We start from the raw sequence: 27995 nt of genomic DNA on the forward strand, positions 1-27995 counted from the left end.
AAAAAATAGAAACAGTGTCATATTATGAATATAAAATTTTTATTCATTTTTTTGTTACAGAGTAGTATTTACTTAAAAGTAATATTTAGGGATTTATACTCATAGGACACATTATAGTTAACATCGAAAGACAATCAAAACATATTTCCTGATGATTTATTATATGCTTAGTACCAAAAAGCTCCTAAATCTGTAGTGTTGGTATTATAAGATGAGAGAGTTGTTTTTGGCAAATGATTATTATAGAAAAACACTGAGGAAAATCTCAACCATTATAATTGGTAAAGTATAATTTTGTATTTCACAAAGGACAGTAGTCATATTTAGCAACAGCTTCATTTATAAATTACACACACTTCAAAGTTATATATTTTGATGCTTTTTTCCCCCTTCTCTTCTTGCAAATAACCAACAAGATACAAACTGCTTACAACTGACATTTGTGAAAGGCAAACTGCAAACTTCTAATTATGGTTCACTTCACCAAAAGAAGTAAAGGTACTCCCTCTGACCACCTTATTCCATGAAAAAAAAGTGTACTCTGACTTCTAAAATGGATTTTTAAAATTCAGTAGAAAGATTTAATAATCAATATTCCAACACTGATTTTTCTAATACCCAGAAACATCCACTTAGCAGTTGTGAGACTAATTTGAAAAACTGAATAATGTTATACAAATGTAAATTACTATTAGCTAGTAGAAATAATCACTTGATTCTTAATCATGTCTGTACTTAATTATAAACATAAGAATGATTTTTAGAATAAAAATAATGAAGAACATCTCCATTATGTGTATTGTGTGCCCAATAGTCCCTCTCAGATAGATCTGTGAAATAACACAGAACCCAATGTTAACATAACTTTCATTTCAAAGGCCCCCAAAATAGGGCTTAAGTAGTGAGATCATTTCTATTAGACTTTATATTAGTATCAATTAATGAGTTAATCAATCAATTAACCTTAGTTAATTATTACTTTTTCTAAACAAGTACCAGATGATTTAATCTCGCCCAAATGAATGGGTCTCTTTTGGTTGGTCAATGCGATAGAGCAACTCGGCAGGTAAGAAGTATCCGAGGTACTCCACTATATCTGGGGTGGTGTCATAATGGTAGTGTCCACCTTCTCCATGATGACTGAAACAATGAGTGTGCTCCAACCGCAAATCAAACCCCTAGAACGGCAGAGAAGCCATCTGTTAGTCTTCCAATTACTCTGCATAGAACTTAGGCAATAGGAGATCTTTTTAATTTAGGCTACAGTAATTTTTGGGGGTAGGTAATACAGTCACATGAATCAAAACTCAGAGGGTGCAAAAGTTTATATTCAGTAAAATGTATCTTTCCAACTCCTGCCATTACCACTCCTTTCCTTAAAGGCAACCACAGTAAGCAGTATCTTCTATATCCTTCCAGAAAGATCTATGTTTTTATTACTCATAGGCAGTATTCTGCATCTACTATGCTGTATGTTGTTTTTCTTAAATTAACAATATAGCTTTCAGATCATGAGAGCTTCCTAATTCTTTTCAAATGAGATTTAGATTATTTCCAGCTCTTCTGCTATTACAACAATGATGTCATGAATAACCCTTTTCACTAATCATTTTATCATGTAAGCATATATTTAGTGATTAATTCCTAGACATGTAATCACTAGTTCAAAAGATATAACTAGTCAGTACAGTGGTAGATATTTGGTTTGAATTAGTTTATATTATTATTTTTCAAGGGTAGAAAACTAGAATATAATGAATAGTATGAAGAACAGCAAATAGATCTGAATCCTGTCCTGATTCTACTATTTAATAACATAATTTGGATGCTATTTAAAATGTTTGTGGCTTCAATTCTCCAAAGGTAAAATCTACTTTGCCTAGATCTTAAGTAGTCAGCTACTTGCTTCCTTACCTTTCAAGGTAATTCTAGAAACTATCCTAGTTCTTAATTAAGAACACAAAAAGAGCTTAATTATTCTAAACGAATATTCTAAAAATCAAGCATTACCACTGTAATATCTTGCAATGTAAAAGACAGACATAGACTTACGGGATCTCTGGAGACAAAAACTGGCAGACAAACCAAAGGAGCCTTCATCTCATAAAAATGCAACCATTTATTCACGTCTTCATCAGAGTTCAATGGACAGGAAGAAAATTCTGCAGGCTACAATAAAAGGACATTAAACATGTAAACATACTGAATATTACTGAGCTAAAAATTTACATATAATTTCATTGTTAAAAGCTTTAAGCTTTCTTATACATTCTACTGCTATTTTTGGCACCAGGAGATTCATATACCCTAGCTTTCAAAAGGACTGCCAACCAGTGTGTACACATTGAAAGATATGAGTGAATAAATAAAGGAGTCTATTGCTGTATTTTTATTTTTCATAGCTTCTCAGCTTTCCTATGAGCATATCCTCATCCCAGTATTAAATGCTTTTATTGCTATTGCTAGATGGAAAAAAAAAAGCACAGCATTGAAAGTGGAGTATAAGCATCAAAAAGAATAAAATATTGAGGAATACACTTAAGGAGGCTAAAGACTTGTACACTGAAAAGTGCAAAACATTGCTGAAATGAATTTTAAAAGACTCCAATAAATGGAAAGGCATCTTGTGCTCATGGATTGGACAATTTAATAATGTTAACAGGTCAATACTATCAAATATGATCTACAGATTCACTGCAATTCCCATCAAAATCCCAATGGTGTTTTTGCAGAAACAGAAAAAAACACCGAAAACTTCATATGGAATCTCAAGGGGCTTCAAATTGTCAAAACAGTCTTGAAAAAGAAGAAGAAAGTTGGAAGTCTCACATTTCCTGATATCAAGCTTACTACAGCTGTAGTAATCAAAACAGTGTGATACTAGCATAAAGACAGGCATACAGATCAATGGAACAGAAGAGATCCCAGAAGTAAATCCTTGCATATATGGTCAAATGGTTTCTGACAAGGATGCCATGACCATTCAGTGGGAAAGGACTATCGTTTTAACAAACGATGCCTGGAAAACTGATGTCCATATGCAAAAAAGTGAAGTTAGACCCTTTACTTCATACCAGATACAAAAACTAAAAATGGATAAAACACCTAAATACAAGAGCTAAAGCTATAAAGACTTTTAGAAGAAAACATAGGGAGAAAGTTTTAAGACATTGGATTTGACTTTTTAGGCTTGGCATCAAAAGTACAGGTAACAAAAGGAAAACAAGTGGGATTACATTAAGCTAAAAAGCTTTTGTACAGCAAAGAAAACAGTCAACAAAATGAAAAGGCAATCTATGGAATGGGAGAAAATATCTGCAAACCATATATCTGATAAGGGGTTAATATCTAAAATATATAAGTAATTCACGAGCAAAAAAATTTTTTTTTAATGATCAAAGAACCGAATTAGACATTTTTTCCAAAGAAGACATACAAACGGGCAACAGATAATATGAAGCACTCAATATCACTATTCATTTGGTAAATGCAAATCAAAACCATGAGACGTCAGCTCATTTTAGTGAAGATAGCTGTTACCAAAAAGACAAGAGATAAAGTGTTGGTGAGGATGTAGAGAAAAGACAACCCTTGTACACTGCTAGTCAGAATGTATACTGGTATAACCATTATGGAAGTTCTGCAAAAAATTAAAAATAAAACTACCATATGATCAAGCAATTCTACTTCTAGGCATATATCCAAAGTAAATGAAATCACCATCTTGAAGACATATCTGGACTCCTATGTTCACTGTAGCATTATTCGTGATAGCCAAGACTGGGAAACACAACCTAAGTGTCTGTCAATGTATGAATGCAGCCAGGAAATTAAAAGACGCTTGCTCCTTGAAAGAAAAGCTATGACCAACCTAGACAGAGCATTAAAAAGCAGTGATACAACTTTGCTGACAAAAATCCATATAGCCAAAGCTATAGTTTTTCCAGTAGTCATGTATGGATGTGAGAATTGGACCATAAAGAAGGCTGAGCACCGAAGAATTGATGCTTTCAAACTGTGGTGTTGGGGAAGACTCTTCAGAGTCCCTTGGACTGCAAGGAGATCAAATCAGTCAATCCTAAAGGAAATCAACCCTGAATATTCATTGGAAGGACTGATGTTGAAGCTGAAGCTCAAATACTTTGGCTACCTCATACGAAGAGACAACTCACTGGAAAAGACCCTAATGCTGGGAAAGACCAAGGGAAGGAGAAGGGGGCGACAGACACTGAGATGGTTGGATGGCATCACCAACTCAATGGACAAGAATTGGAGTAAATTCTCGGAGACAGTGGAGGACAGAGGAGCCTGGTATGCTACAGTCCATGGGGTGCCAAAGAGTCAGACACAACTTAGCAACTAAACAATAACAACAATAATGGATGAACGGACAAAAAAATTATTACCTATCTTTCTAGTTGTGATACATATGAATTATCATTCAGGCTTTAAAAAGCAGGAAATCCCACCATTTGTAAAAATGTAGATGAACTTTCACCTTCACTTTCATACACTGGAGAAGGAAATGGCAACCCACTCCAGGGTTCTTGCCTGGAGAATCCCAGGGACGGGGGAGCCTGGTGGGCTGCCGTCTATGGGGTCACACAGAGTCGGGCACGAATGAAGTGATTTCGCAGCAGCAGCAGATGAACTTGGAGGATACTATACTGAGTGAAATAAGCCAGTTGCAGACAAATACTGGGTGATATCACTTGTATGTGGAATCTAAAAAAGTCCAGTTTAGAGAAACAGTAGAGCGGTGGTTGTCAGAGGCTGAGGTAGGATGGGAGCGAAATGAGGAGATGCTGATCAAAGGGTACAGACTTTCAGTTGTAAGATGAGTAAGTTTAAAGATCTAATGTATATCACATTAACTACAGTTCGTAATGAAGTATTATTTAATTTTTAAAAAATCCTATAATCATTTGGTATTTACAAATGGATTGACCTATAATTTTGTTGTAAATAATTTGGAAAAGTAATTGAGTAGTTTCACAATATGTTTTTATATGGGAGATCAGCTGGTTTGCCATTTAAATTTATCAGATTAAAAACTTTAAAACAATTATATTTTGTGACAGCTTCATTGTTAAAACAAAACAACATTAAAGTGTAACACTTTTACATTTTGTTCATCATTGACTCAATGGACATGAATTTGAGCAAACTCCGGGAAATAGAGGACAGAGGAGCCTAATGTCCTACAGTCCATGGGATCACAAAGAGCCTGAAATGACTTGGGAATGAACAACAATGACACTTCATTCACTCACCTACCAAAAATTATTATTTTTAAATAACTTTTTTGTTTATTTTTGGCTGTGTTGGGTCTTTGTTGCTACATGAGGGCTTTCTCTAGTTGCTGAAAGAAAGGGCCACTCTCCAGCTGTGGTGTGTGGGCCTCCCATTTGCAATGGCTTCCCTTGTAGCAGAGCATGGGCTCTAGAGTGTGTGGGCTCAGTAGTTGTGGCTCATGGACTTAGCTGCCCTGTGGCATGTGGGATCTTCCAGGACCAGGGATAGAATTTGTGTCCCCTGCAATGGCAAGTGGATACTTAACCACTGGACCATCAGGGAAGTCCTAAAAATTATTTTTGAAAATCCTAGATGACCTGGTTTGTCCTCATATGGTATCTCATCATTAATATCTTATAAATATATTCTTTTTTTTTTTTTTACAGTTAGTCCAGTCCAGTTCAGTTCAGTCACTCACTCGTGTCTGACTCTTTGCGACCCCATGGACTATAGCACTCCACGCCTCTCTGTCCATCACCAACTCCCAGAGTTTACTCAATCTCATGTCCATTGAGTCAGTGATGCCATCCAACCATCTCATCCTCTGTCATCCCCTTCTCCTCCTGCCTTCAATCTTTCCCAGCATCAGGGTCTTTCCTAATGAGTTAGTTCTTCACATAAGGTGGTCAAAGTACTGGAGCTTCAGCTTCAGCATCAGTCCTCCCAATGAATATTCAGGACTGATTTCCTTTAGGATGGACTGGTTGGATCTCCTTATAGTCCAAGGGACTCTCAAGAGTCTTCTCCAACACCACAGTTTAAAAGCATCAATTCTTTGGCGCTCAGCTTTCTTTATAGCCCAACTCTCCCATCCATACATGACTACTCGAAAAACCACAGCTTTGAATAGACGGACCTTTGCTGGCAAAATCATGTCTCTGCTTTTTAATATGCTGTCTAGGTTAGTCATAACTTTTCTTCCAAGGAGTAAGCGTCTTTTAATTTCATGGCTGCAGTCACCATCTGCAGTGATTCTGGAGCCCAGAAAAATAGTCTCTCACTGCTTCCACTGTTTCCCCATCTACTTGCCATGAAGTGATGGGACCGGATGCCATGATCTTAGTTTTCTGAATGTTGAACTTCAAGCCAACTTTTTCACTCTCCTCTTTCACTTTCATCAAGAGGCTCTTTAGTTCTTCACTTTCTGCCATAAGGGTGGTGTCATCCGCATATCTGAGATTATCGATATTTCTCCCAGAAACCTTGATTCCAGCTTGTGCTTCATCCAGCCCAGCATTTGTCATGATGTATTCTGCATATAAGTCAAATAAGCAGGGTGACCATATACAGCCTTGACATACTCCTTTCTCGATCTGGAACCAGTCTGTTTTTCTATGTCCAGTTCTAATTGTTGCTTCCTGACCTGCATACAGATTTCTCAAGAGGCAGGTCAAGTGGTCAGGTATTCCCATCTCTTTAAGAATTTTCCATAGTTTGTTGTGGTCCACACAGTCAAAGGCTTTGGCATAGTTAATAAAGCAGAAGTAGATGTTTTTCTGGAACTCTCTTGCTTTTTCCATGATCCAACAGGTGTTGGCAATTTGATCGCTGGTTCCTCTGCTTTTTCTAAATCCAGCTTGAATATCTGGAAGTTCACGGTTCATGTACTGTTGAAGCCTGGCTTGGAGAATTTTGAGCATTACTTTGCTAGCGTGTGAGATGAGTGCAATTGTGCAGTAGTTTGAGCATTCTTTGGGATTGGAATGAAACATGACCTTTTCCAGTGCTGTGGCCGCTGCTTAGTTTTCCAAATTTGCTGACATATTGAGTGTAGCACTTTTACAGCATCATATAAGATTATAATTTTCATGATGAATTTTTTCCCTAAAACCACAACCATCTTTTTTTTGACAACCATCTTAACAGTAAACTCAATTTACTGAGGTTGGGATTCTAGCAATGGAAATGATCAGTTTCTAAGGCTGGGGTGGCGTCAGGGCAGGAGAGCCTGACTCCAAATTAACTTTGGGCTTCCCTGATAACTCAGTTGGTAAAGAATCCGCCTGCAATGCAGGAGACCCCAGTCCGATTCCTGGGTTGGGAAGATCCTCTGGAGACAGAAAAGGCTACTCCAGTATTCTTGGGCTTCCTTTGTGGCTCAGCTGGTAAAGAATCCACCTGCAATGCAGCAGACTGGGTTCAATCCCTGGGTTGGGAAGATCCCCTGGGGAAGGGAAAGGCTACCCTCTCCAGTATTCTGGCCTGGAGAATTCCATGGACTGTATATTCCAAGGGGTCACAAAGAGTCAGACACAACTGATCAACTTTCACTTGCACTTTCAAGGCTTATACTCACAGCTATCTTGATCTTTGAAGCTAAGAAGAAAGTTCTAATATTATTAACATAAAGAAAGGACCCTAGCAGGACCTTATCATATAACATGCTTTACAGTATTCTTTGTCATTTAAATTTTAAGGTAATATGATCATAGTAAAAGGATCTGTTCAGAAACTCTTTAAAGGTTAAATTCTCAATGTATATTAAAATCTCCTACAATCTTAAGCACATGCACACACACACACGCACACACATGTGCAGAGGCCTTTACCATAATGTGAGTCTTCACTTTTCCCTTCTGAATTATGAAAGCACCTCCCATTCCTACAGGCTTATCTCCATAATGTTTTTCAAGAGTCTGCCTCATACATGTCACAAAGTTAAGTTTTCCAGTTCTTCTTTTGACTTTCACCTCAATGACCTAGAGAGAATATAAATATACATATCATTGTTCTAAGCTATAAAATATTATGCAAATAACTACCAAAGTGAAACATTATATAATTCAGTGCCATCAAGCAAATATTCAATTGTTTGTTTTGAGCACCCAGATATTAGCAGAAGTGTCTCAGTCCTTTAAGTCTTAATTATATATATATATATGTGATATATATCATTTACTCTAATAATGTCTTATTCATGCTTTCTTAGACTGAGAAAGAGAGTTATAGCTTAATTTTATAAATTTATAGCTATATTCAACACTGAACTCTTGAGACTCATTATATGTCAATATGGTATAAGATTGAGAATTATTTGATTTAAGGGATTAATTTCTGATAACTAGAGAGGAGAAATGACTATATTTTCTTATTTCCTTTAAAATTCTGGACTTCTGTTACCCCCACTTTAGTAGGTATTTTTGCTTCACCACCTCATTTCTCAAAGTGGCTGAAGTAGTTATCTCTTTACAAAATCTGAGAGTTCTCACAACTGCTAAAACTGAAATCATCTTTAAAAAAAAAAAACAGCTTTACTGGGGATACAATTCACATACCATACAATCCACCTATTTAAAGTAAACAATTCAATGGCTTTCAGTATATTTATAGAGCTGTGTGACCATCATTACAATTTTGGAATATGAAATCTTTTTTTTTTTTTTTTGGTACTAACAGGAAATAAATATGAAGTGGGGCATTAATTTATCTCTTCTTTCTATAATTTCTATACTCTATAATATAATCCCATCATTTCTAGCTATCTCAATCAATGTCTGATCAGTCAGGAATGAGCAAGTTACATATGTACTAACTGTAGGCAGACATTATCTACTTCAGCTGCATGGTTCATCTATTTGACTAACTCACTCCCCACAAGAATATCCTATTACCTTTTAGTTCCTTGGAAAAAGGCTATTGTTTATTGTATTATTCTTAACCTTAGTTTTAAATGAGACTTTCACTCTGCCTGCAGTACTTTCTGAATCTTTCATAACTGGATTATTTAAAGAGCTTTGACTTGGGTAGCTTTGGATTTTCTTAAGAAAATTACAGTAGCAATAAGCATTCAGATTTTTAGCTCTCTGAGAAGTTTTGGAGACTATTGCATTTATCAACAAAATCACCTTCCCAGGTTGGCCTTCACTGGCAAAAAGATTAGCCAGTAATGCACACCCAAAATCACGATATTTCTCACTGTATTTCTTTAGTAGACACCCTCCATCTGCAGGGTTAACCCGAGCAAAGTAACTTCCATTCACAGGAGGTTTGTGTTCATTTTCTGCCTGAACAAGTAGCATAAACTGAAAAGAAAAGTAAATAAGGTATTTAGTCAATCCTAGAATCTCTATGCAAAACAGAATATCTTGAAAATGTGACAAAATATTTTGCCCTAGACTTTAAGACATTTCAAGATCTAATAATAAAACATGAAAAACACAATATTTAATGTTAGATTAAAATGTTAAAGATTTACAAATATCAAAAAACTGGAAAAAACGTTTTATAAAATGTTTACAGTATTATGGTGTTTCTATGAGATTGTGACATTTGCTTTAAAATTTCTCATTTACAATTTTTAACTTTTTCTATCTTGAACACTAGGAAATTTATATTAATGTTTCTCTAAAAGGACTTGTATGATTATTGACTAACAGTCACATCTGTAAGAGGCAGTGAGAGAGAATATGCAAACTGAGGCGGTTATTCACTCTCTGTTCATGAGATGTGAAGAAGCACTGATATTTTTATGTTGGAAATGTGTTGACATACACAGTGATGGAGATTACCTTTTATAAATAATAATCATACTAGTGGGCTAGATCCCTACTATTGGTCTGAAGGAGGGAGTTGACTAGGTCATTAAACATTTCATGCATCTTCTGATTGAAAGCTGTCTTTGAACTAGCCAAGGTCAGAGAAGCTAGGAATCCTCTGATGTGTATGGACCAAAATCTTTCACAGTCCACAGTCCTCGGCAAATCACAGCAGGACCTTTGATAGACTCATCTATGACTGAATGTATATCTTAAGAAAATCTAAATTAGAGATTAGTGCTCCATTTCAGTTCAACTAACTGTAGCATGTTCTACACTCTAAATCAGTATCAAACAGTATCAAATCTGTAGAGAGGTATGATATCAACCATTTACAATTCATTCAGATGACAAGATTTCTGATAAGGCAGTAAAAGGAAAAAGGCAAACAAAGTCTCAAATCAATAAATTAAAATAATTATATTAATATATACTACATATTATATATAACACATGATAATATGCTGACCTCAGAATTGAATCCAAGAGTCTGAAATGGGCCTGCTCCTGCTCCAAGAATAAAAGCTCCAGGAAGCTGGATGTCTTTTGCAATCTTATTTAAATCATAAACCTAAGTAAGAGAAACAGCATATTATTTAAAACTGACTTACGTAAATTCCCAGGTTTACTGTTTGTTACTGAGTCCATTAACATTTGCTTGTCACATTGGTCAGTGGATCTTCTAAGAATAAAAATAGGAATCAGTTTCCATAATCTTCATGTGAATGTGAAAAGTAAAAATACACTTACTTTTTTTTTATTTACAAGAGGCAGTAAGTAAGGCACACCTCCTACTTCTGCAATTCTAGTTTTTCCACAGATGCCTAAAAAGAAAATATACCTTAAAAATAGGTGAACATCTACATCTAAGTATAAAATACCAGAAAACACTTATTAAGAGTATGTATCTTTTAGAAGAATTGATGCTTTCAAAGTATAGTGATAGAGAAGACTCCTGAGAGTCCCTTGGACAGCAAGGAGATCAAACTAGTCCATCCTAAAGGAAATCAACCCTTAATATTCATTGGAAGGACTGATGCTGAAGCTCCAATACTTTGGCCACTTGATGTGAGTACCCAATTCAAAGGAAAAGACCCTGATGCTGGGAAAGATTGAGGGCAAGAGGAGAAGGGGACGACAGAGGGCGAGATGGTTGGATGGCATCACCAACTCAATGGACATGAGTTTGAGTCAACTCCGGGAGACAGTGATGGACAAGGAAGCCTGGCATGCTGTATAAGGTCCATGGGATTGCCAAGAGTTGGATACAACTGAGCGACTGAACAACAATAACTTTTGGGGCTTCCCTGGTGATCCAGTGGCTAAGATTCTGAGCTCCCAATGCAGGGGGCCTGAGTTCAATCCTTGGTCAGGGAACTAGATCCCATATGCTGCAACTAAAGATTCTGCATGCCACAACTAAGACCTAGTGCAGCGAAATAAATGAATGAATAAATAAATATTTTTTAAGAGAGTATACACAATTTACTCTATATCCTGTGATAAACCATAATGGAGAATATAGAAAAAGAAGGTATATATGTGTATAACTGAGTCACTTTGCTGTATAGCAGAGATTGTCACAACGTCATAAATCAACTATATATATATATTTTTAAAGAGTATGTAAGTTTTCCATTCTCATCATTTTACAAATAGCAGGGGTCAGAATCTGTATTGGGTTGGCCAAAAATGTCCTTCAGTTTTTCAAGTAAAAATAAAACACACATTTTTCATTTTCACCTAGAATTTTACTGAACAAAGTATTCACCATTTTGTTCCACTGCCTTCTGCCATTATTCAGGTAACTTCATAATTCCATCTTCCCAACACTTTCTATCTTTTTGAGCAAAGAACTATTCTCAGTGCCTTTAACAGTCTTTTAGGGAACTGAAATTTTTTCCATGAAGAAAATCTTGTAAAGACTGAAATAAATGGACATCCAAAGGTACAATGTCTGGTGAATACGGCAGATAAATTAGAATTTCCCAGTCAAGCTAAAACAGATTTTGCCTGGTCATCAAAGAAACATGTAGCCTTGCATTATGGAGGATTACGCATTTTCTGTTGACTAATTCTGGACACTTTTCATCAAGTGCTGCTTTCAGCTGGTCTAATTGGGAACAGTACTTTTTGGAATTAACTTGTTTGATTTTCCAGAAGGTGCTCATAGTAGAATGGACTCCCTTCCAATCTCTTCATATTCATAACATCACCTTCTCTGGGTGAAGTCCAGCCTTTGGTGTGGTAGGTGGTGGTTCATTTCACTTACCCCACAATCGCTTCCATTCCACATTATTGTACAGTATTGTACTTTTCTTCACCCATCACAATTTTTTTTTAAAGAATGTTTTCATGTTATTTAAGTAGAGAATCGCATGTGGAAATATAGTCAAGAAGGTTTTCTCTGCTTAACTTATGTGGAACCCAACGTCAAAGCAATGAATATAACCAAGCTGCTGCAAATGATTTTAGGACTGGATATTTTGCGTGTGTCAGCAATCTCTTGCATGGTATAACTCGATGGAATTCCAGTTGAGCTATTTCAAATCCTGAAAGATGATGCTGTGAAAGTGCTGCACTCAATATGCCAGGAGATTTGGAAAACTCAGAAGTGGCCACAGGACTGGAAAAGGTCAGTTTTCACTCCAATCCCAAAGAAAGGAAATGCCAAAGAATGCTCAAACTACCGCACAACTGCACTCATCTCACATTGCTAGTAAAGTAATGCTCAAAATTCTCCAAGCCAGGTTTCAGCAATACGTGAACCATGAACTTCCAGATGTTCAAGCTGGTTTAGAAAAGGCAGAGGAACCAGAGATCAAATTGCCAACATCTGCTGGATCATGGAAAAAGCAAGAGAGTTCCAGAAAAACATCTATTTCTGCTTTATTGACTATGCCAAAGCCTTTGACTGTGTGGATCACAAGAAACTGTGAAAAATTCTGAAAGAGAGGGGAATACGAGACCACCTAACCTGCCTCTTGAGAAACCTATATGTAGGTCAGGAAGCAACAGTTAGAACTGGACATGGAACAACAGACCGGTTCCAAATAGGAAAAGGAGTACGTCAAGGCTGTATATTGTCACCCTGCTTATTTAACTTATATGCAGAGTACATCATGAGAAACACTGGGCTGACAGAAGCAGAAGCTGGAATCAAGATTGCCGGGAGAAATATCAATAACCTCAGATATGCAGATGACACCACCCTTATGGCAGAAAGTGAAGAGGAACTATAAAGCCTCTTGATGAAAGTGAAAGAAGAGAGTGAAAAAGTTGGCTTAAAGCTCAACATTCAGAAAACAAAGATCATGGCATCCAGTGCCATCACTTCATGGGAAATAGATGGGGAAACAGTGGAAACAGTGTCAGACTTTATTTTTCGGGGCTCCAAAAATCATTGCAGATGGTGACTGCAGCCATGAAATTAAAAGATGCTTACTCCTTGGAAGGAAAGTTATGACCAACCTAGATAGCATATTCAAAAGCAGAGACATTACTTTGCCAACAAAGGTCCATCTAGTCAAGGCTATGGTTTTTCCAATAGTCATGTATGGATGTGAGAGTTGGATTGTGAAGAAAGCTGAGCCCCGAAGAATTGGTGCTTTTGAACTGTGGTGTTAGAGAAGACTCTTGAGAGTCCCTTGGACTGCAAGGAGATCCAACCAGTTCATACTAAAGGAGATCAACCTTGGGTGTTCTTTGGAAGGAATGATGCTAAAGCTGAAACTCCAGTACTTTGGCCACCTCATGCAAAGAGGTGACACATTGGAAAAGCCTCTGATGTTGGGAGGGATTGGGGGCAGGAGTAGAAGGGGACGACCAAGGATGAGATGGCTGGATGGCATCACGGTTTCGATGGACGTGAGTTTGAGTGAACTCCCGGAGTTGGTGGTGGACAGGGAGGCCTGGTGTGCTGCAATTCATGGGGCTGCAAAGAGTCAGACACAACTGAGCGACTGAACTGAACTGAACTGAATATCTCAATTTGATAGCTATCAATGTCAACTGGTCTACTCGACCATGGAGCATCATCCAGTATATCTTCAGCAGAAAACTTCACAAACCACTTTAGACACATTTGTTCAGTCACAGCACCTTCTCCATACATTGCACAAATCTTTTTTGGGGTTTCAAAAGTCAAGAAACACCTGGAGTAACAGGCAAATTTGGCCTTGGAATGCAGAATGAAGCAGGGCAAAGACTAATAGAGTTTTGCCAAGAAAATGCACTGGTCATAGCAAACACCCTCTTCCAACAACACAAGAGAAGACTCTACACATGGACATCACCAGATGGTCAACACCAAAATCAGACTGATTATATTCTATGCAGCCAAAGATGGAGAACCTCTGTACAGAAAACAAGAACAAGACCAGGAGCTGAGTGTTGCTCAGATCATGAACTCCTTATTGCCAAATTCAGACTGAAATTGAAGAAAGTAGGGAAAACCACTAGACCATTCAGGTATGACTTAAATCAAATCCCTTATGATTATACAGTGGAAGTGAGAAATAGATTTAAGGGCCTAGATCTGATAGATAGAGTGCCTGATGAACAATGGAATGAGGTTCGTGACATTGTACAGGAGACAGGGATCAAGACCATCCCCATGGAAAAGAAATGCAAAAAAGCAAAATGGCTGTCTGAGGAGGCCTTGCAAATAGCTGTGAAAAGAAGAGAGGTGAAAAGCAAAGGAGAAAAGGAAAGATATAAGCATCTGAATGCAGAGTTCCAAAGAACAGCAAGAAGAGATAAGAAAGCCTTCTTCAGCGATCAATGCAAAGAAATAGAGGAAAAGAACAGAATGGGAAAGACTAGAGATCTCTTCAGGAAAATTAGAGATACCAAGGGAACATTTCATGCAAAGATGGGCTCGATAAAGGACAGAAATGGTATGGACCTAAGAGAGGCAGAAGATATTAAGAAGAGGTGGCAAGAATACACGGAAGAACTGTACAGAAAATATCTTCACGACGCAGATAATCATGATGATGTGATCACTAATCTAGAGCCAGACATCTTGGAAAGTGAAGTCAAGTGGGCCTTAGAAAGCATCACTACAAACAAAGCTAGTGGAGGTGATGGAATTCCAGTTGAGCTGTTTCAAATCCTGAAAGATGATGCTGTGAAAGTGCTGCACTCAATATGCCAGCAAATTTGGAAAACTCAGCAGTGGCCACAGGACTGGAAAAGGTCAGTTTTCATTCCAATTCCAAAGAAAGGCAATGCCAAATAATGCTCAAACTACCGCACAATCGCACTCATCTCACATGCTAGTAAAGTAATGCTCAAAATTCTCCAAGCCAGGCTTCAGCAATATGTGAACCGTGAACTCCCTGATGTTCAAGCTGGTTTTAGAAAAGGCAGAGGAACCAGAGATCAAATTGCCAACATCCGCTGGATCATGGAAAAAGTAAGAGAGTTCCAGAAAAACATCTTTCTGCTTTATTGATTATGCCAAAGCCTTTGACTGTGTGGATCACAAGAAACTATGGAAAATTCTGAAAGAAATGGGAATACAAGACCACCTAACCTGCCTCTTGAGAAATCTGTATGCAGGTCAGGAAGCAACAGTTAGAACTGGACATGGAACAACAGACTGGTTCCAAATAGGAAAAGGAGTACGTCAAGGCTGTATATTGTCACCCTGCTTATTTAACTTCTATGCAGAGTACATCATGAGAAACGCTGGACTGGAAAAAACACAAGCTGGAATCAAGATTGCCGGGACAAATATCAATAACCTCAGATATGCAGATGACACCACCCTTATGGCAGAAAGTGAAGAGAAACTAAAAAGCCTCTTGATGAAAGTGAAAGAGGAGAGCGAAAAAGTTGGCTTAAAGCTCAACATTCAGAAAATGAAGATCATGGCATCCGGTCCCATCATTTCATGGAAAATAGATGGGGAAACAGTGGAAACAGTGTCAGACTTTATTTTTGGGGGCTCCAAAATCACTGCAGATGGTGATTGCAGCCATGAAATTAAAAGACTCTTACTCCTTGGAAGAAAAGTTATGACCAACATAGATAGTATATTCAAAAGCAGAGACATTACTTTGCCGACTAAGGTCTGTCTAGCCAAGGCTATGGTTTTTCCTATGGTCATGTATGGATGTGAGAGTTGGACTGTGAAGAAGGCTGAGCACCGAAGAATTGGTGCTTTTGAACTGTGGTGTTAGAGAAGACTCTTGAGAGTCCCTTGGACTGCAAGGAGATCCAACCAGTCCATTCTGAAGGAGATCAACCCTGGGGTTTCTTTGGAAGGAATGATGCTAAAGCTGAAATTCCAGTACTTTGGCCACCTTATGAGAAGAGTTGACTCACTGGAAAAGACTCTGATGCTGGGGGGGATTGGGGGCAGGAGGAGAAGGGGACGACTGAGGATGAGATGGCTGGATGGCATCACGGTCTCAATGGACCTGAGTCTGAGTGAACTCGGGGAGATGGTGATGAACAGGGAGGGCTGGTGTGCTGTGATTCATGGGGTGGCAAAGAGTCGGACACGACTGAGTGACTGAACTGAAACTGAAACTGTGTTTTTACCTTTCCTCAAGTAATAAAAGCATAATATGCTGAAAATGTTGCTTTTTTTCTTCTATCTTCAATATTAAAATGGTTTTTAAGATGGTAACAATAACCCTGTATGCGAGACAGCAAAAGAGACACAGATGTATAGAACAGTCTTTTGGACTCTGGGGGAGAGAGAGAGGGTGGCATGATTTGGGAGAATGGCATTGAAACATGTATCATAGTATATATGTAAGGAATCACCAGTCCAGGTTCGATGCATGATACTGGGTGCTTGGGGCTGGTGCACTGGGAGGACCCAGAGGGATGGTATGGGGAGGGAGGAAGGGAGGGGGTTCAGGATGGGGAACACGTGTATACCTGTGGCGGATTCATGTTGATGTATGGCAAAACCGATATAATATTGTAAAGTAATTAACCTCCAATTGAAATAAATGAATTTATATTTAAAAAAATAAAATGGTTACACAAAACTTATCCATTTTGATAAGTTTTTAAAAAACATATGCTGATATGACGGCTGTCAGAATATAATCTAACAAAATTGTCTGAATGAAGCTAAAGGCAACTAAGCGCTATTAGAGCCATCTTAAGAAAAAAACCAAACGAATCTTTTGGCCAACCTAAAAGTAGCTAGGACCCCTGTCCTATTCTAACTACCTGTGTTTTTTTCCTTTTTTGTTGTTTTTCTGGCTGTGCCACTTGGCTTATGGTATCTGAGTTCCCTGACTAGGAGTCCTAACCACTGGATTGCTGAGGAGTTCCCTACTTGTGCTTCTAATACTGTCATAACCAAGTATGACTTGATATAGTTAGTAACATAAAAGCAATGGAATTAATGGTAAGGCAAGGGCTAGAACGGGGGCCAATGTCTGGATTGGATGAAGTTTCTATATTAGTCTGTAATGACTTAGTCCTTTAAAAGTCGTTTTTCTTTGTGGGGGTGGAGGGCTTTAGCTAAAATTATATTTTAAGGGCACTTCCCTCATGGTCCAGTGGTGAAGACTCCACATTCCCAATGCAGGGGACCCAGGTTTAATCCATGGTCGGGGAACTATACGTCTTCCACAACCAAGAGTCCACATGCCACGGTGATGATTCCACGAGCCTCAACGAAGGCACAGAGCAGCCAAAATAAACAGTGTAGCCTTGGGGCAGGTTATTCCTTAAGTGATACCAGTTCAGTTCAGTCGGTCAATCGTGTCTGACGCTTTGTGACCCCTTGGATTGCAGCACGCCAGGTCTTCCTGTCCATCAACTCCTGGAATTTGCTCAAACTCATGTCCATCAAGTCGGTGATGCCATCCAACCATCTCATCCTCTGTCATCCCCTTCTCCTCCCGCCTTCAATCTTTCCCAGCATCAGGGTCTTTTTGAATGGGTCCTTCCAGTAAGGGACATACAGAACAGTATTCTTGAGCCCTTCTGCAGAACTAAAACCCCCACCAAATGGAAGATGTTAACTACTTGATGAAACATTCTTCACTCCAAAGAGAAAGTTACAGTTCAATAACCTTGAGAACCACAGATCACGGGACCGCCCGAGACGATCTCTATACTGAACAAATGCAAGCCTTGCGAGTACCCTGATCCTTATGAGAAACCCCTCCTCATGACTAACTCCTCCCTAAGCCTCCCCAAACCCCCACTTCAGTTTGGGACCCACAGTTTTGAGAGCATTAGTCTGCTATGTCCCTCTTTGCCTGGCAAAGTGATAAAGCTATTCTTTTCTACTTCATGGAAAACTCTTTGTCTCTGAGAGTCAATTTGATGCTGCTATACAGAGGCTGTTTCAGCATCAATATTAATGTCCCTCCTCACTTTGAACATTGGTAATCAGTTGACAAATTTGTTGAAGGGATGTAAATATTTAATAGATGATTCAAATAAATACAAGGCTTTTTCTTAAAAGCCTTCAGATATTGAATAAATGAAACATAAAAATTATAATAAGTTTCCATAACAGTCACTTGAACAATTAAAAATAAAATTGTCATGTGATATTCAGATGCTAGCCTACTGAATAGCTATTATATAACCTATGAAAGTTACAGAAGTACATAAAACACCATATTTTCCTACAAAGGTATAAAATGAAATTTGACCAATATTAGAAAACACAGAAATGACGCACAATTTAATCTAAAAGTTGGGGCAATATCCTTTATCTAGAGATAATTTAAGATAATCCTTAAAAATAATTTTGGTTTCAGGAAAAGATTTGGTCTGAAAAGGAAAAGCTAATTGCAAAGACTGCTTACCTTTTACAGGAAAGGCAAATGGCTCCTTAGTTAAATCAGGGCAATCAACTACAGAGACGTGGACTTCAGCAAAGTTATCCATTAGCCCCTTCTGCAGAACTAAAGAAGACAAGAGAAAGGGTTAACATTAGGTAGAAATTTGCCATTACAGATCAAGTCTTCCCCCGATTTTTTTGTGTGTCCTATTTCCAACCTAAACTTGTGTAAATTTTTTTTTTTTAATTTCTGGCTGCACCGCCCAGCATGTGGGATCTTAGTTGCAGAACAGGGATGGAATTTTTGCCACCTACAGTGGAAGCAAGGAGTCTTACCCTCTGGAGTGCCAGGAAGTCCCTAAACTTGAGTAATTTAAAAGGAGCCTTGGGGGCCAGCAATTAAGACCCCATGCTTCTACTGAAGGGGGTGCTCCTGCATGCTGTGCTGCCAAAAAAATCATATAAAACAAAAAGGGGGGGAACAATCTTGCTAATGGACTTATTTAGACACATAATTAATCATAAGATATGAATACTACTATGCATAAATACTTTCATAAGTACCACTGTAAGCTGTAGTGATTATAAACCACTGAAGATAAACACTGCACTTATTTTCTTTTAGGGAAAGGATTCCAGGAATTGAAATGTAATATTTAAACTGCTAGAAAGTAAGCAATTACATGCAACACCTTCATTAATGTTTACAGGCAAAGTGTTTAGCAAAAGAGGACATGAAAGTATGTGCTATATGACTTTACTTATCTGCATTTCAAACAAAGAAAACTAATCTAAAGTCACACAAGTCAGAACAATGGTCACTTCCTGGGAAAGTGATATTGACTAAGAAAGTGTGAAGAGTCTTCTGGGATACTGGAAACAGTTTATACCTTTTTTTAAAAAGTTTATTATTTGGCCATGCTGGGTGGTATGTGCAATCTTAGTTCCCCATCAACGATCTGTGCACCCCTCCAGAGTCTTTTTTTAAAAAAAATATTTATTTGACTGCAACAGGTCTTAGTTGAGGCATGTTGGATCTATTTATTTTTTAATTGGAAGAAAATTGCTTTACAATGTTGTGTTGGTTTCTGCCGAACATCAACTTGAATCTGTCATGATTTTATACAAATATATATATTTTATACAAATATATATATTTTATACAAATATATATATATATATATTCCTTCTCTCTCCTGGCTTCACTTTCTTTTTCTTACTTATTAGTAGATCCCTTCCCTTGAATTAATCCTCTGACACTCCTTAAATTCTTGTTCAAATAAGGTGAGATACCTAAAAATATACACAGACAGAAAAAACTAAGCAAGGTTCACTGGTAGTCTGTCATATCAGGAGAGGGGGGAAAAAGTAGTAGATTGGGAACATGATTAATGTATCACAGTAGATTATTTCAAGAGTACTGCAACTGGTAAAAAGTTAATAAAGCAAAACTGTGTACTCTTTGGGCACCACATACATTTAAATCTTGAATTATCATATTCATTTTCATTCTGTAAAGTTAGTATCTCATCAAGACTATTTGAATGGTGAATTTAGGTTTTTTTGAGAGGCAGAGATTTGGACTCTCATATCTTAGAATGTTTTATATTTTTCTCTTAGGATAATAAAAAAGACTCAGTATAGTATTTACCTCCAACAAGCTCCTCTAGACTTGGCACATGAAAAGAATATTCAGCACAAGCCATCTTCTTTCTTCCTTAGGGGACAAGGCACAACCTTTAAAAGAATAACATAGCTGTTGGGGAAAAATTAGTCTGAACCAACTAAGTCCAAGATGGCAAAAGATTCAACTTCCAGTAGACCTTGAGCCTCCTTATAAAACATTAGCATCTAAATGGCACACCCATAAGCACCATAACCATAGAAGGCCAAAAAGTGGGTGGTGGCCTAATTCCTGAAAATCTCTGCCCCAAATAGTTGGATTAATCCTCCCACTTGTTAGCCTATGAAGTTACCCAGCCCATAAATACTAACCATCCTACATTTTGGGACCTCTAGCTTTCTGAGCTGGCCCACACTGTCCATCTCTTCTCCAAGGCCGTCTTGCTTTTTGTTTACGAAATTAGTTCAGTTCAGTTGCTCAGTCGTGTCTGACTCTGCAACCCCATGGACTGTAGCATGCCAGGCTTCCCTGTCCATCACTGAATGTTGAGTTTTAAGCCAACTTTTTCACTCTCTTCTTTCATTTTTATCAAGAGGCTCTTTAGTTCTTCGCTTTCTGCCATAAGGGTGGTGTCATCTGCATATCTGAGGTTATTGATATTTCTCCCAGCAATCTTGATTCCAGCTTCTGCTTCTACCAGCCCAGCGTTTCTCATGATGTACTCTGCACGTAAGTTAAATAAGCAAGGTGACAATATACAGCCTTGATTTACTCCTTTCCCGAATTGGAACCATCCTGTTGTTCCATGTCCAGTTCTAACTGTTGCTTCTTGACCTGCATACAGATTTCTCAAGAGGCAGGTCAGGTGGTCTGGTATGCCCATCTCTTGAAGAATTTTCCACAGCTTGTTGTGATCCACAGTCAAAGGCTTTAGCATAGTCAGTAAAAAAAAATTAGATGTTTTTCTCAAACACTTGCTTTTTCAATGATCCAATAGATGTTGGCAATTTGATGTCTGGTTCCTCTGCCTTTTCTAAATCCAGCTTGAACATCTGGAAGTTCACGGTTCATGTACTGTTGAAGCCTCACTGGGAGAATTTTGAGCGCTACTTTGCTAGTGTAGAGTATGAGATGAGTGCAACTGTGCAGTAGTTTGAACATTTTTTGGCATTGCCTTTCTTTGGGACTGGAATGAAAACTGACCTTTTCCAGTCCTGTGGCCACTGCTGAGTTTTCCAAATTTGCTAGCATATTGAGTGCAGCACTTTCACAGCATCACCTTTTAGGATTTGAAATAGCTCAACTGGAATTCCATCATCTCCACTAGCTTTGTTTACAGTGATGCTTCCTAAGGCCCACTTGACTTCGCATTCCAGGATCTCTGGCTGTAGGTGAGTGATCACACCATTGTGGTTATCTGGGTCATGAAGATCTTTTTTGTGCAGTTCTGTGTATTTTTGAAATGTCTCTGTAAATAAATCTACTTCCTATCACTTTGTCTCTCACTGAATACTTTCTTTAGATAAGACCTAAAGACTTGAGCTTCATTAAGTCCTGAGTGTGTGATCTCAAAAGACAGTGGGTTCAAGTCCCAACCTGAGTTGTGAGGTTTCATGAGGATTTACAAGATAAAGCAAGTGTAGCTTAATGGTTGCAAGAGTTCACAGTGCACCAAGCATGAACATCTAAAGCTCTGGAAATGAAAGAGTTCAGTTATGCAAGGAAGGCAAAAGGGCATTTAGGTGTCTGTCCTCACAGAAAGGTAACCACAGCTTTTAGAATTTAATAATCAGAGTGAGAAATGTCCAAGTAACCTCTTTTAATACTAACACCTTAAATAGCTGACATTTAAATAGACAAAAGGAATACCAAACTAAGAGGGCACATGATTCATTTTTCTCCAGTCATGTACCTGGACTGAACATGCAGCTTTCTAACAGTTGGTTTAAGGAAGATAGATGCTGAAGTCAAGGTAGTTAGTTGCTAAGGTTTATGAGTGTTCAAGTGGTTGTAGAATAACAGTTGGTTGTAGGATGCTCAGGTACTTCTGTAATAGATCATTTACTTGTGTTTTCTATTCTGTATTTGACAATTAGGCTAAAAATTACATGAGTTTCTTACACTATCACTTCTATAAGAGAAAATTTAAATTACTAAGAAAAATGGAAATTTCTACAAATGATTAGCTTTTGATATTCAAATCATTTCATTTACAAATAAACTTCTTTTTTGGTAAACAACTTTAACATTCAATTATGCTCAATTATGCTGATAACTAATGAAGTAGAATTTGATTTTTTAAAAATATATGCTAAGTATTTTACAATAATTAGACATTTATGCAGAGGTTAGTACCTTATCTCAAGTGTACAGGTGATGAGGTGCGCAAGCAGACAGAGTTAAATAAAATGTGAGCCAAAAAGCACAAACAAACAAAAGTAATACTAGGTGGGTGGAGAAATCCCACTTTAGGCCAATCACAGCAAGGAATAAAGACAAAACTCTTAAGGGTGTTTCTAAGAACACTGTTGGATTTCTCATTAAAATTGTTTATGAATACTCATTAATCTGAATAATGTCTGACATATCATTACTTACTAAGTGAAAGGTGGTCCTTTGGAAACATTTGAAATACTCTTCCAAATTTTTTTAAATTTTCCAAAGATTCATAATTTTCTTAGAAACTGGATTTCTAATTATGACAATAGTTTCAAACACCACATCCTTCACAAACATATATTTAAGACCCGACACTTCTTTAGTACTTGATCAAATACCAAAATTTATTACCCTGTTCCTCTGTCCATGGGATTCTCCAGGCAAGAATACTGGAGTGGGTTGCCATTCCCTTCTTCAGGGGATCTTCCCTACCCAGGGAAGGAACCTGGTCTCTCGCACTGTAGGCAGATTCTTTACTGAGTTTACCAGGGAAGCCCTTTATTTACTTAATATGCATAATTTGGTCTCCCAAATAAAATGTAAACTGTTGATACTGGGCCCCAAACCCTATACCATCATATTTTAATTACCTCAAATATATTCTCTTTTTAGCAGCAACATGCCACTTGCAGAATCTTAGTTCCCTGAAAAGGGCATCAAACCTGAGCCCTCAGCAGTGAAAGTGAAGCTTGGAGTCCTAACCACTGGACCTCCAGGGTGGTGGTTAGGTGTGTGCATGCTCAGTCATGTTTGACTCTTTTGTGACCCTGTGGACTGTAGCCCACTAGGCTCCTCTGTCCATGGAATTTTCCAGGCTAGAATACTGGAGTGGGTTGCCATTTCCTCTTTCAGAGGAATCTTCCTGACCCAGGGATCAAACGTGAATCTCTGACACGTGCTGGTGTCTCCTGCATTGGCAGGTGAATTCTTTACCTTTAGTGCCACCTGGGAAGCCTGTGGACCTCCAGGGAATTCCCTGAAACATATTTTCAAACTGAAATAAACTATAATTGTTTAGGAATAAGCCATTTTAACTTTTGAAATAATTTCAGATGGACAGAAAAACATACAAAGAAAGAAAGTACATACAATCTTGTATACACTTCATGCAAGGGCTTCCCACGTGGTGCTAGTGGTAAAGAACCTGCCTGTCAATAAATGCAGGAGACACAAGAGACATGGGTTCGATCCCCGGGTTGGGAAGATCACCTGGAGAAGTGCATGGCAACCCACTCCAGTATTCTTGCCTGGAGAATTCCATGGACGGAGGAGCCTGGCAGGCTATAGTCCATGGGGTCACAAAGAGTCAGACACGACTTAAGTGACTTAGCACACATGAACAAGCCACAGAATCTTAGTTCCCTGACCAGGGATAGAACCCAAGCCCCCTACAGTGGAAGCATGGAATCTTAACCACTATACCTCCAGGGAAGTACCATCATCTTATACACATTTACAAATTTTTTTTGTTTTTCTTTTGTTTTACAAATTATTTTTCTCTGTATAATAGTCTCCAGTTTCATCCACCTCATTAGAATTGACTCAAATGTGTTCTTTTTAATAGACGAGTAATATTCCATTGTGTATATGTACCACAACTTTCTTATCCATTCATCTGCCAACGGATATCTAGGTTGTTTCTATGTCTTAACTGTTATAAACAGTGCTGCAATGAACACTGGGGTATACGTGAAGTAAGTCAGAAAGAAAAACACCAATACAGTATATTAACACATATATATGGAATTTACAAAGATGGTAACAACAACCTTATATGTGAGACAGCAAAAGAGATATACAGAACAGACTTTTGGACTCTGTGGAGAAGGCGAGGGTGGGACGATTTGAGAGAATGGCATTGAAACATGTATATTATCATGTGTAAACAGATCACCAGTCCAATTTCCAGGCATGAAACAGGGCACTCAAAGCCGGTGCACTAGGACAACCCTGAGGGATGGGATGGGGAGGGAAGCGGGCGGGGGGTGGGGGGGTTCTGGAGGAGGGACACATGTACACTCCTGGCTGATTCATGTCACTGTGTGGCAAAAACTACCACAACACTGCAAAGTAATTAGCCTCCAATTAAAATAAACAAACTAAAAAATAAACAAATAAAATTTTAAAAGTGCAAAAAAATTTTTTTTCTTGCCCATCTATTTTTTGACATTGTTTCCTTTTACAATATAGAATATTTATACATATACATTAACACACTTATAAATACTTGGAAACAAGATATAGTGACATTTAAATATTTTAATTTAAATTTAATTTTATTTAGCAAATATAGCATTATTAAATGATATATATATATATATATCAGATGATAGCCAAAACTTTAATTCTCTGTATCCAGGAACAGTTTACTTGGTGATAATAATTAAAATAAATGGCTACCATACAGAATTAAAAGATTTATTCTAAAATGGAAAGCAAATGTTATTTTATTTTTATTTTTTTCTAAAATATTTATTTGGATGAGTTGGGTCTCAGTTACATACACCCTAATCTTGTCAGGAACCCCACCCTTTTTGAAACTCTGCAGAAGAAGAATGCAAGACTGCTATTGCCATGATATAACAAGTCACATACTCCTGACCTGACTACACTGTGTGTTAGTCACTCAGTCAGACTCATTGCAACCCCATGACTGTAGCCCACTCGGCTCCTCTGTCCATGGAATTCTCTAGGCAAGAATACTGGAGTGGGTTGCCATTCCCTTCTCCAGGGAGTGGAGCATAACCTCTCCCTAATACCCAGGGAGAGGAGCACAGTTCTTGAGGCACTAGCCTACTGTGTTCCCTCTATGCCTGCCAAAGAAAGCAAGCCTCTATTTTCTTCACCATAACTGTCTCCATGTTTCTGGTTGGCATCAGTGCACAGAGAGTCAAGATTTTGGCAACAAATTCTTGCTTCCCATTCACATAAATTATTTAAGCCCTGTGAATGTAAAATGCTGTTGGACCCACAATCCAGGAGAGTTCACTGAGAATCAAATTCCCTGGATTCCATGGAGTTGGTAGAATGAGCACGCATCAAGAAGTAAAATAAATACAGAAGTGTCATCAAGAAGTGAAATAAAAACAAGGGTGTTAGTTTTGTTCAGTGTTAGAATGAGAACAAAATACATAAGTACATAAGCCTGTATGAACTACAAAATACAAACTGTAATTTCAGTGATTCTACGTATAAGCTAAATCTTATGTTTGTATTTAAAACTGGTATTACACAATATAGACTGGTAAATCTCGTGCTAATGAATTAAAGTTTTAATTTCTCAACAATAAAGAGTAAATTAATGCTACCATTAATAATATAATTAGTGATTAATAATCAATAAAATAGCATGATTAATAATGCCCTTGACATTAATAGCAAATTAATGCTATTAGTTAAAACATCATGACAAGTTGAAAAAGATACTACAGAAGAAATGAGACAGCTTATATCTTAGTAGCTTTAATGGCACTTTCCCATTGCATTTTGAACAAGGGACACTGCATTTTCATTTGGTACTGAGCCTCACAAGTTAGAGGCAAGTGCACTCTGGAAATATGGCAGGGGATAAGGCATGCAATCCCTGTTCTGGAACTTACTGTACTTCACAAACCCTACAAGACTTGACTATCTGTGCCTGGAATTGTTCAACATTTAGAGCAAAATTGAGTAAAGAGGCTAGATTACCTTCCAGATCTATTTCATCCCAACATGACACTATCCACAAAATAAGACTAGACTGCTTTCCTGGTTTTATTATATGATACAAGAAGCTGAGGATTTGATTCTTGGGTCAGGAAGATACCCTGGAGGAGGAAATGGCAACCGACTCCAGTTTTCTTGACTGGAAAATCCCATGGACAGAGGAGCCTGCTGCTATACAGTCCGTGGGTTCGCAAAGAGTTGGACTAGAGATCAAGCCAGATCATTCCTTTTTTTTTTTAATTTTTAATAAAAAAAAATTTTTTTTCAGCTCATTCCTTTTTGTAAGTACTTTGGGAAAAACTAAAAACATCAAAACTAAACTAGTTTAAACTTTTAGCTTTTTACACAGTAACCATTCAGGAAACAGTGGAAACAGTGGCTGACTTTATTTTTCTGGGCTCCAAAATCACTGCAGATGGTGACTGCAGCCATGAAATCCTTGGAAGGAAAGTTATGACCAATCTAGACAGCATATTAAAAAGCAGAAACATTACTTTGCCAACAAAGGTCCGTCTAGTCAAGGCTATGGTTTTTCCAGTGGTTATGTATGGATGTGAGAGTTGGACTATAAAGAAAGCTGAGTGCTGAAGAATTGATGCTTTTGAACTGTGGTGTTGGAGAAGACTCTTGAGAGTCCCTTGGACTGCAAGGAGATCCAACCAGTCCATCTTAAAGGAAATCAGTCCTGGGTGTTCATTGGAAGGACTAATGTAGAAGCTGAAACTCCAATACTTTGGCCACCTGATGCGAAGAGCTGACTCATTTGAAAAGACCCTGATGCTGGGAAAGATTGAAGGCAGGAGGAGAAGGGGACGACAGAGGATGAGATGGTTGGATAGCATCACCGACTGGATGGACATGGGTTTGGGTGAATTCCGGGAGATGGTGATGGACAGGGAGGCCTGCCGTGCTGTGATTCGCAGTCAGGCACAACTGAGTGAACTGAACTGAACTGAACTGAACTGAACTGAACCATTTAGGGAACTGAGAAAACGAACAACAAAAATCAGCCGCGGGTGTCCCCTGTGATCTGTTAATCAACTCCTGGGAGGCTGACCCTTCGTTCTGAGGGAGGACAGTTCGAAGGCGGAGCGGGAAGCTGGGAGTAGTTGCGTAACAGAGGCTTCCAGTACAAAGATTACACATTTTGAGTCACGGTCAAGGTACGATCGTCTCACAAGTTAACGGAGAAGCGATTTCTGAAGGCAAAAGCGGACACAACACGACAAAACACACCTGGCCAGAGACACACACTCGCACATCCCCCATAAGACCCGCGGTGACTCTGGACAGTTATAGGAAACCTCAGCAGAGGTGAGGCCACTGGGAGCAAGTCAGGCGGAGTGCCTGTTTCCTTGCAGTTCACGTGCATTCCACCCGCCTGACCCCACAATTTATTCCCGAAACGTTGGCCTAAACGTCCCAGGCTATTCCACTTACGGAAATGGCAACCCACTCCAGTGTTCTTGCCTGGAGAATCCCAGGGACGCGGGAGCCTGGTGGGCTGCCGTCTATCGGGGTCACACAGAGTCGGACACGACTGAAGTGACTTAGCAGCAGCAGTAGGTTAGACAAGCCTGCATCAGACGCCTGCTCTGACCTCACTCAACTCCGCCTCTCCAGG

General features: G+C 38.4%; 1 protein-coding gene across 1 annotated transcript; it reads right to left on the bottom strand.

The window, feature by feature from the left end:
• C29H11orf54 (chromosome 29 C11orf54 homolog) lies at positions 18 to 27992 on the bottom strand. The gene is made up of 9 exons (XM_005699392.3): positions 27812 to 27992; positions 20255 to 20340; positions 18629 to 18727; positions 10581 to 10654; positions 10300 to 10401; positions 9141 to 9317; positions 7845 to 7994; positions 2053 to 2169; positions 18 to 1178 (listed from the first exon to the last, which is right to left on the bottom strand). The coding sequence occupies exons 2-9, from the start codon at positions 20307 to 20309 to the stop codon at positions 1005 to 1007; spliced, it is 948 nt and encodes a 315-aa protein (XP_005699449.2). The 5' UTR covers positions 20310 to 20340; positions 27812 to 27992; the 3' UTR covers positions 18 to 1004.

The sequence above is a fragment of the Capra hircus genome, chromosome 29 (assembly GCF_001704415.2).
Source record: "Capra hircus breed San Clemente chromosome 29, ASM170441v1, whole genome shotgun sequence".
NCBI lineage: Eukaryota > Metazoa > Chordata > Mammalia > Artiodactyla > Bovidae > Capra > Capra hircus.